General features: G+C 60.2%; 1 protein-coding gene across 5 annotated transcripts in view; it reads left to right on the forward strand.

Annotated features, from left to right (window-relative positions):
* Positions 1-9938, forward strand: part of Prdm2 (PR/SET domain 2) — a 93970-nt gene extending 84032 nt beyond the window's left edge. For all 5 annotated transcript variants that reach the window (XM_048350274.1, XM_048350276.1, XM_048350273.1 and 2 more), the window contains 2 exons: positions 7858-7994; positions 8754-9938. In XM_048350274.1, the coding sequence (XP_048206231.1) occupies positions 7858-7975 (118 nt within the window). In that variant the 3' untranslated portion in view covers positions 7976-7994; positions 8754-9938. The remainder of the gene's footprint in view (positions 1-7857; positions 7995-8753) is intronic.
* The last annotated feature ends 471 nt before the right edge of the window (positions 9939-10409 follow it).

Here is a 10409-nt window from a genome sequence, read left to right on the forward strand (position 1 = left end):
GGAGTTGGGGCAACGGATCTGGGGGAACCTGGCCTTCATGGAGGAACCTGCATGAGTCGTCTGGACTGCTCGTTCTTCTAGTATGTGCTGTGTGGAATCATTTCACCATTGTAATGAACTGTATGTTTATGTACTTTGAAAGTAATTTCATGTGTATGTGTGTGTGCACACACGCGCACACACTGAAGCTTGAGCCCAGTGCCTCTACACTCTTGGCTTGGCTTTGTTGCTCCTGGCTGGCCCTCTAGCACTGGAGCCACACCTCTCCTTCTGACTTTTTGCTGGCTGGAGATAAGAATCTCTCCCATTTGACTTATCTGGCCTTGCTTTGGACCACGATCCTCAGATCTCAGCTTCTGGGGTAGCTAGGGCTCCAGGACTGCATGCCTGTTTTTTCAACACGCAGGTGGGTGCATGCACACGTCCAGCCGGGTGGGGGGTGGGGTGTTTGGGGGCCTGGCTGGTGTGAAGTCCCTGCCCCAGTGGCCCCTTATTCAGCCAGGTCACACCACCATCCGGGGCGGTCTGGTGGTCATGAGAACACTGCCCTGCACCGCCAGGTTCCCCACAGCCTATGCTGCCTCAGGAGCCCCAGGGCAAATGGAGCGTGGAAGACGGGGACAGGGACCTGAGAGGGCTGGAGTGGCTCTGCAGTGCGCAGGCCCGGGGCAGGTGCACTCCACGCTGCATGACCTCACCGTAGGCGGCCTGGGTGTGCACAGCAGCGCGTCCTCGGCAGCCCCCCCCACGCCCCCGTACACTGGGGTTGGGTGGGGCAGGGGGTCCCGCCTGCAGCTGGCCTGGCATGACCTCATCCCCTGAGCTCTCCTCACTGCTCCCAAGCCCACAGATCCATTGCTTGTAAAAGGCCAATGGCCCTGGCTACCAGATTTCTTCTTCACTGCTCAGAAAATGGCCGGAGGAGACAATCAGTCAAGTTGCAGCTCCCGTGTCCCCTCGGGAGCCTTGCTTGGAGTCTCAGGAGACTCAGACACAGCGAGGAGAGGAATGGGGTGGGCTACCGCAGAGAGCCCCCCTTTCTTTCCCAGTTGTGGCCTTCATGAGCAGAAGGGATCCTCTGCTAGAACTCTCTTCCCTGTGTCCCCACACCGTTAAACAGCAGACAGCACCACCAAGTGAAGCAAAATCAAAACATTCTTCTGGGAGCTGAGCGTCGGGGTGTGAACAAGCTGTGCACACAGGAATACAGACGGGTGTGTGCGTGCATACACACACACACACACAGCGTCGTCATGGCCTCTAGAGCTGAGCTCTGCAGGCCCTATTTACCCTCCCCTGTGCTAATCACAATGACCATGTGTTACCTATTATGCAAATAACAGTTTCCTTCTAGAACCTGTGCCCCACACGGGTGGAGCCCAGGGTGCTAGCTCAGGCTGGGCCTGCTGAGCCCATCCCACCGGATCTGGCCATGGGTTCTGCATTCACACATTTAACCAACTATACTTAGAGAGTATTCGAGAAAACATTGTGTGTGCCCTTGCCACGCACAAACATCTCCTTAATTCTCAACCAAGTACGTGTAAATACCACCCCATTTTACTCTCATTTTTTGGGTATTTTGGTCCTGGGGCTTGAACTCGGGGTCTGGGCGCTGCCCCTTGAGCTGCTTTTGCTCCAATGTAACGCTCTGCCCCTTGAGCCACAGCCCCACCTCCAGCTTTGTGGTAGCTTAGCGGAGAGGAGAGTCTCAACGGCCTTTCCTGCCAGGGCTGGCTTCGAATGAGATCCTCAGATCTCAGCCTCCTGAGAAGCTAGGATGACAGGTGAGAGCACCGCCCCATTTTCCATCAGGGGCTTGAGCACCCCACGACTGTGGCATTGCTTGGGAACCTTAGATCGAGGACTCTCGATGCCAGGGAAGAGGAGGACGGGATGACAAGAGTTAGGTGCACCAGCTCCGCGGACGTCTCCCGGGCCGTCCAGCCGGCCCCGTCCAACACGCGTGAGCAGGGGGGGGGTGCGTGCCACGAGAGGCCCCGTCCAATACGTGTGTGCAGGGGGATGCCACGAGAGGCCCCGTCCAACACGCGTGTGCAGGTGCGTGCCACGAGAGGCCCCGTCCAACACACGTGTGCAGGTGCGCGCCACGAGAGGACCGAGAGGACCGACCCACCCATCAGGGCAGGGCTCTTCCTGGGCCTGAGTTGAGAAAACTTCCATCCAAGATCAACCTGGGAAATGTTTGTGATGTTTCCGGGGCTCCCCCTGAGGTGCGGCGAGAGCCGGGAGCAAAGCCGCGTCCTGGGAAGGCGCCTGTGAGCACTGAGCATGCGCATCGCACCCCCCCAATCCCCACCCCCATGAATACTGAGCATGCGCCTGCTCCATGAGCGCTGAGCCTCCTGAGCATGCGCCTCACTCCCGTGAGAACTGAGCATGCGCCTCACTAAAAACTGAGCATGCGCCTTGCTCCCGTGAGCACTGAGCATGCGCCTCACTAAAAACTGAGCACGCGCCTCACTCCTGTGAGAACTGAGCATGCGCCTCACTAAAAACTGAGCATGCGCCTTGCCCCCTGCCCCCGATCCCCAGGCTTAGCGCTGAGTGGCAGCCTGGAGTTGCCAGTTAAATGGGGAAATGCCGTCTGGTGTTCTGAACTCAGGGCCTCACGCTCACGTTGCTTGCTTGGCTGGTGCTCCGTCCCTTGAGCCATGCTCCCAGCTCAGCTTTTGGTTTACAGCTGGAGTCCGAGGGCCTTTCCTGCCTGGACTGTGATTCTCTGGATCACACAGAGTTTCCGGAGTAGCCAGGGTTGCAGGTGCCTGTCCCTGCACACACACCGGGACCGGGGCAGCGCGGGGACCGGTCTGCCTCGGGAGCCCGGCCCCGCTGTGCTGTTTCTGGGCTGGAAGAGCCTTCCCCGAGCACTCTTGTGCTCCCCGCGCAGGAAACGGGAGATAGAGGCTGGCGGGGCGGCTCCCCCCTCCCCGTGGCTGCTCCACTTTCGGAGCCGGGCAAGGACCCGGGTCTGTTCATCCAGCAGCTCTTAAGCCTTAGACAGCGGTTCTTTTGGGGGGGAGGGGGTAAGATGGGTGATGCCCCCCTCCATCTCCTAGATAACCTGTAGGGCCTCCTTCTGCCGCGCATACCTTTCATTCTTTCTGTCTCTACCCATTTATGAAGAGTTTCAAGGTTTATTTTTTTTAAAGCATTTTAAAGAAATCAGATTCAGATACCTCCATGTATGTCCATTAAGAAGGAGGCATGGGGGAAGGGAGCCCATCTGCCTCCGCCGTTTACTTCCTGATTTGCACCCCCTTCCATGAGTCTGCCTGGATTCAGAGAGGCACAGGCATTTTCCAAAAGCCACACAGCAAGCCAGTGACAGAGCCGGGCGTACCAGCCCTCCCCTCCCCTCCTGCACCCGGCTCCCGGCTAGGGGGCACAAAGAGGGCCTTGCCTTGGTGACACTGGACAGCTCCGGGGAATGGACGCCAGGCAACTGGACGACCTGCCGTCCCCCTCCCCCTCCAGACACAGTACAGAATGTCCCAGAAGCGAGGGTTAGGTAAGTCCGTTGGGCTGGGCCTGGGGCCCAACCAGCACAGCCCTGACAAGAACACCAGAGAGATAGAAGGAGGGCCAGGGCGCACAGGAGTCTCAGCCCAGGAGCCCCCAGGGGACCCCCCCACCTGTCCTTCAAAGCAGTGGCCCCCTCCCCTCCCTCCACGTCCGGATCTCCACCAGGCTGGGGGGCTGTTGCCATGGCAACCGGCATCCTCCGAGACGCAAGCAGGTGCTGCTCCTGGCGTCGCCCGCTGCCTTTGGTAGTGGCAGTCTCCCGGCTCCCCCTTCCTCTGCCGAAGGCCCAGTGTGGGTCCGTCTCCCCCCACCCCACCCCCAATCCTGCAAGCCCTGGCTCGATGTGTGTGTGCGGTTTCTTCCCCACGGCAGCCCCTGCCTTGCCCTCCAGGCCCACCCTCTAGGCATCTTTGTCCATTACCGTCCTGGGTCAGAGGGGCCACGGGATGACCGGTTTACTCTCTGCGTCTGCTGGCCTTGGAGTCTGTGATGTGCTGGGGAGATGGCTTCAGGAGGGAGGGAAGGAAGGGAGGGAGAGCATCTCAGAGAAATCCTCATGGGGTCCAGGAGTGGCTCTGGTCCGCTTGGGATTTCTAGAACCTTCCTGGTCACTTTTAGAACAATCCTTCCTCCCCCCCACCCCCACCCCCACCCCCAGTCTGTTTCCCCTGTCTTTTCCCTGCCAGCTGGCCTGGCTTCCTGTTTCTTCTTTTCAATTTTTCTTGTATATTTCATGGACTTTCTTCTTTAACGAAAATCACTAGGACCGCTTGACCCTGAGCGGCACCTCTAGTCCTTTTGCTTTTCCTTTGTTTTCTCAGTTAGGGTCTCGCGCTTGTGCCTGGCTGGCCTACTCCTAGCTCTACCTTCCAGTCGTTAGGATGACAGGCGTGGCCTACCACACTTGCCTTATTTTTGAGATGGAGTCTTGCTAACTTTTTTCCCCAGGCTGGCCTTGAACCACAACCCTCTAATCTCCTCCTCCCAGGTACTGGGGGACAGAGGCGGGGGTGGGGGGGTGGGGCATCTGTGCAAAGATCAGGAGGAGCGAGCCAGGTAATGGCATGGCAGAAGAGGGGCGCCAGACCCCCAGGAAACAAGCTGTTGGTTGAGGTAGCTGGAGCTGGCTGGGGTCCCCGACCTTGTGGCCCACGTGTGACTCGGCGTGGTAGCTTCTGGAAGGCCAGGAGCACATCCTGAGGGTGGCTGTCCTGCCTTGGGCGCCAAGTCCAGGCGGAGCTGGGGGGCCGGCTCCTCGCAGCCCCTCTTTGCCACTGTGGGTGAGAATCGGCACCCAGCGCTCGCACCCTGCATGCATGGGAGCCGGGCTTCCTCTGCCTGCCCAGTGCCTTGGCTTTGGCATGCGGAGTGGCGAGCCTCACCTCCCGTCACGGAGGGCTGTGTGCAGGAGCCCTTTAAGCCCGTCTTGGTGCAGCCTCTGCCGTGGGAATTCTGTGGACTCTGCAAACCACACCCACATGCGCTCTGAGGTCAGGTTTCAAAGACGTGTGTTCACTCAGTGCGGTGTTAAGTGTTAAGTGCTAGCGGCAGTGAAGGACTAAGCCCAGGCTCCACCCTGCAGGGGTGGCCAGGGCTGCGGCCTCTCTGTATTTAGTCCCAGGACCCCTCCCTTCCAGAGGCCTCACCCAGGCTCCCCGAGACAGAGCCCTGAAGGGAAGGAGGCACGCCAGGTGCCATCAGGGGCCCGAACTAATGAAGGAAGGGAAGGAGAAAACCACACTGCTGCTAGACACTAGCAGGGAGCGGCTCACCAAAAAGAGTGAGTGTGATCCAGTGGGCGAGTGTGTGCAAATGAGTGTCTGATTATGGGAATGCGTGTCGTGTGTGAGTGTGGGGGGATGTGTGTGAATGTGTGAGTGTGATTGTAGGTGTGTGTGTGAGAGAGAGTGGGTTGGGATCTGAACTGAAGGGACCGTAGAGAAATACCATGTTGACACGGAAGTGGATCCCTGAGACATAGGGGGGGCAGGGAGGCAGAGGGGGGCCACAAGAAGCCCTGGAGCTGAGGGGGGAGGCCAGGCCCCATCTGCCATCGGAGGGAGGAGAGTGATGGGGAAGAGGGGGAGCCGAGGGTGGCCGGCAGGACGCGGTCGGGGGTCACGGTCTCATCTAGCGTCCTTCCGAGGCCACTGTCATTGTGTGGCGAGGAGGACTGAAGGGGACCGAGGGGAAGGAGTGGCCGTGGGGCTGGGGGGGGGGGGGGCAGGCAGCGTCTCTTTGCCACTCATTGAGTGTGAGTGTGCCAGTCCCGAAGCGTGAACTCAGGGCCTGGGCGCTGCCCCTCGTCTGCCTTGTGGTGGTTCGCTGGCCTTGAGTCTCACAGACTTTGCTGCCTGTGCAGGCCTGGGACCCTCAGCCCCCGGCCTCCTGCCAGGACAGGCGTGGGCCGGGGGCGCAGGCTGGGACCCTCAGCCCCCCCGGCCTCCTGCCAGGACAGGTCTGGGCTGGGGGCGCAGGCTGGCAGTCAGCCTGTGAGGACGGGGAAGTGACCAGCGAGTCCTCGGTGCCTCCTGCTCCCACGCAGGCCACCCGTGCTGATCGCTGGCCCGCTCTGAGCGTGGATGGCATGGGGGGAAGGGCCCCCAGCTCTCTGGGGGACATGCTGCCACCCCCAGACCCTGCTAGTAGCAGCTGGAGTGCCGAGGGCCTCCCTGTGGAAGGGCCGAGACTGGGCGACACCAGTGTTCGCACCTTGCAGGTGGCCCTGACTTGGGGGGGCGGGCAGGGGGCAGGCACCCAGCACGGTGAGGTCGCTCGTGTAGACCGCCAGAGAACGCATTCGTTCCAGAGTCACTGTGGTCAGCCCCGGCGTCCCGGGCTGCAGCAGGACCCAGAGGGAGGGCTCCCCACCGGGGGGACAGGAGGCCCCAAAGCCCTGCCCAGCCATCTCACCTCCCGTGGCTTGGGCCAGCGCCCTGCTGCCCTCCTATTGGTCCGTCTGCAAAGATGGCCGCCCTGCTGCCCTCCTATTGGTCCGTCTGCACCACCCTGCTGCCCTCCTATTGGTCCGTCTGTAGAGATGGCCGCCCTGCTGCCCTCCTATTGGTCCGTCTGCACCCTGCTGCCCTCCTATTGGTCCGTCTGTAGAGATGGCCACTCTGCTGCCCTCCTATTGGTCCGTCTGCAGAGATGGCCCAGGACATCAGGCTGTGCCAAGAGGGGCGTGGCCCAACTGCGCGGCCAGCACCTGAGACTCATTGTGTTGCTTGGCTTGTGAGCCAGAGTCTATGTAGGTAGCCTAGGCTGGCCTAGAACGTGCGACGCTCCTGCCTCAGCCCCCTGAGCGCTGGGGTTGCAGGTATGAGCCACCGGTTACATATATATACCCACATATTTTAAGAAAGGTACTCACTACCTTATTATGTAACTGTACATCACCTTGTCAATAAGATTTAATTAAAAAAACAAAAGCAAAAAATACATATATTGATAAGTATTATATAATTAATATTATATGTATTAAGCCTTTGCATTGTACTGAGCGGGCTGTCATACAATCCAGGGCCAGCCTCCAAGGATCTGGGTTCTCCTCTCACCCCCCTCCAGAGTGTCTGAGGCCCCTGAGATGCAGGCTGGATGTTGGGTTTGGGGGTTCATGACACGGCCCCCCTTCTGTCCCCGCACAGGTGTGTCTGCCTGTGGGCGCTGAGGCCCTGCAGGCAGGAGGGCCAGGGAGGCGCGTGGGAGATGGAGCCAGAGCCGGCCCGGCTGTGGTCTCTGCAGCCTGAGCTCTTCCTGGCTGTCTACTGGGGAACATCGTGGGGCCTCAGAAACGGATCTTTATTTCTTCTTGCCCACATTTCTCTGTGGCCCCCCGGGGGAGAGGACATATCGATTGGACCCAACAGTGCATGCATTGAAGATTCACTCATGGCATAGCCCGGCGCTGGTGGCTCACACCTGTAATCCCAGCCACTCAGGAGGCTGAGATCTGAGGATCATGGTTCGAAGCCAGCCCGGGCAGGAAAAGTTTCTGAGACTCTTGTCTCCAATTAACCCCCCTCCCCCCCCCCAAAAAAAAGAAAGCTGGAAGCGGTGGCTCAAGCAGTAGTGCCAGCCTTGAGCAACAAAAGCTCAGGAAAATAGCGTCTGGGTCCTGAGTTCAAGCCCCAGGACTGGCACAACAAGACAGAGCAGAACGCCTTGGGGCACGTGGGCTGAAACCAAGCACCTAGCCGCCCAGTGACAGGAGGCACCGTCCTGCCTGGGCCAGGGAGCTGGCGGCCAGGACTCCTGCGGCGTCGGGGCATGGCTGGGCGCCACGTAACCATCCCTGCTCTTCCCCTGCAGCTACAGCCTCCGCCTGGCATCCCGGAGCGCCCCGGCGGCCGCCTACATCACCAGGCAGTGCCGGAAGGTCAAGGCCGCGGCCGCGGCCCAGTTCCAGGCGCCTTTCCTCAAGGAGTAGCCGCTCGCCTGCCCGACAGGTAGGAAGCCGGAAGTGGTGGCCTGGGTGTCTCCTGGCGTCGTGCGGCTGGTTCTTGGGGTGGAGAGGCTGCGCGTGGGCTCGTCCAGAGCTCCCCTCCGGGAGGGCCTTGCCGACTGAAGGCGCAGACTCTGAGCCCCTGGGTGTCAAACCCCAGCGCGGCCGATCACTGACTGCCAGGCCTCCAGTCATGTGATCTCTGGGCCTCAGTTTCCACATCTGCACAATGGGGAACACAACAGAGTGTGCAGAGTGTGCTTTGTGAGGCGATCGTGCCAAGTGTAAGAGTGAAATGGGCGCAGAGCACGTAGCCACCGTGCCTGGGCGTTAGCCTAAGGTACTGTGATACAATGATAGTAAAAAAAAAAAACAACAAACAACATAATCACACCTTCAAGTCCACAAAACATTGCACAGTGGGGTTGAAGACACCAATGACTCCCACCCACGACCCGTAGATGTCGACTCGGACGGTAAAATCCGAGGAGGCAGCCCAGCCCCCGTGGCTCACGCCTGTCATCCTAGCTACTCGGGAGGCTGAGATTGGAGGATCATGGTTTGAGGCCAGCCCAGACCAGAAAGTTAGAAGTGGAGGTGGAGCTCAGGGGCTAGAGCACCACCAGCCTTGGATCAGGAAAAGCTGAAGGGGAGACGGAGTCCAGACTCTGAGTTCAAGCCCCAGGACCAGCGTGACAACAACAAAACAGCCACCCAGGCGTGCGGTCCTCACTGTCGTTTCTTGTTTCCTGTTTCTCCTCAGCACCGGAAGTGACTTGGAATCAGTGAAGCCAAAGGGACCGGCCGTCGACCCTGCAAGGAGGAGCAACCCAACCCCGTGGTGTGAGATCACAAGCAAGCGTGCACGCGTGTGTGTGTCTAGGCCTGCAGGCCCACACACACTTGTCAGACCCGGGGAGCAGGCAGGCAGCTGGCTCCCACCGTCCTCTGGACTGATCCTTGGATGTGGCCCCGGAAGGTGCTCTGCCGCTCGGCCTTGCTGTAGAGATGGGGTCTCTCATACTATGCAATTTCTCAAGAGCTCTTTGCCCTGCTTTTTCTTTTCTTTTTTTTACTTTCTTCCTTCTTGAGCTGTCTTTGGCCATTGTGGGGACTTTGGGTTAACCCCAGGAGTCAGCCTTAGTCCTCCCTTGGGGAAGGCCTTCCGAGAGGCCACATTCCCCTGACTCCACCCCCGCCTCCCTTCCCCCCACCCTCTGGGAGTCAGTGGCCTCTAGACCCCACAGGCTGAGCCTGAATCCTCAGCCCAGCCCTGGGGGGGGCGGAACCCCCTTTCCTGCCCATGAGACCGTAGCAGAGGACCGTGTGTGCACACTTGCATGCACACACACAGACACTCGCACACATAGAGGAAATGGGGGGGGGGTGGAGGAAGAATTTACCAGAAGCAAAGTGGGAGGAGGAAGGACTTTCAGAGGCCAGGAGCTGCCTGCCAGGAAAGCTGGGGTTCCCCTGCTTGTCCTCGACCCAGCCTGGGGCTCAGCGACACAGGGGTCGGTGAGGCGGACGGGCCCGGTGCCTTGGGGGTGGACCCGGGGCAGAGGCGCCCTGGGACCCCCCCTTTGGTGCTGTGTCCCCCTGGGGACGTGGTGGTGGCCCCCTGGTGGCAGGGCAGCACCGGGGAGGCTGCGACACCGTAGGGAGATGTGTTTCCTTTGTCAGGGCTACCCGTGTCGAGCTCCCCGCGCTGTAAATATGTATGGAGACGCTTTGGAAAAGCACGTTATTTATGCCCCCCACTGTAAATGCCCCATTTTTAAAGTTTTATAATGCCTCTCATCAAATTCGTCCGTGTCCTGGCTACAGGATGGGGGTTCGGGGGGGGGTCCTCTGGAAGAAGGCCACGTGGGCCCAGAAGTGCCCGTCAGTGGCCCAGGTCAGCCTTTCCCTGGCTTCCACCCAGCTCACGTTGGTTCCTTGTCCTCAACTTGTATAAACCCGTCCGCACCCCACGGGGGGGGGTGCCTCACCGGTACATGCCCTCACTCCCTGACTGTCCCCTGGCCTCTGGCACCCCAAGGGGGGAGGAGCCCCCCCCCCCCCCGCACAACATCACCCTGGCCCACAGGGCTCCGCCTTGTCCGCATGCGCACCCGGTGCCCCATCCACGCGCGGCTGCGCCACTCACAGAGCCGGGGCTGGCCCGTGGGGAGCGGACCTGCCGGCCGTGGGGGACCCCCGGGGGCCTCCCGCCCTGCCGCGTGAAGGCGGTGGAAATAAAGGCCGAGGAGAGGGAGTGGCGTGGTCATTGTGGATCTCCACTCGGGTCTCCTCCACGCGGGCGGGCGGGTGGGTGGCAAAAAGCCTGAGACACGGGCTTTTGTCTAGAGACCCGGCCCCCTCGTCTCTCTGGTCCCCCAGACACCCCGCCAGGCAGTAAGGAAGCCATTTATCCAAG

The sequence above is a fragment of the Perognathus longimembris genome, chromosome 7 (genome assembly GCF_023159225.1).
Source record: "Perognathus longimembris pacificus isolate PPM17 chromosome 7, ASM2315922v1, whole genome shotgun sequence".
Classification (NCBI taxonomy): domain Eukaryota; kingdom Metazoa; phylum Chordata; class Mammalia; order Rodentia; family Heteromyidae; genus Perognathus; species Perognathus longimembris.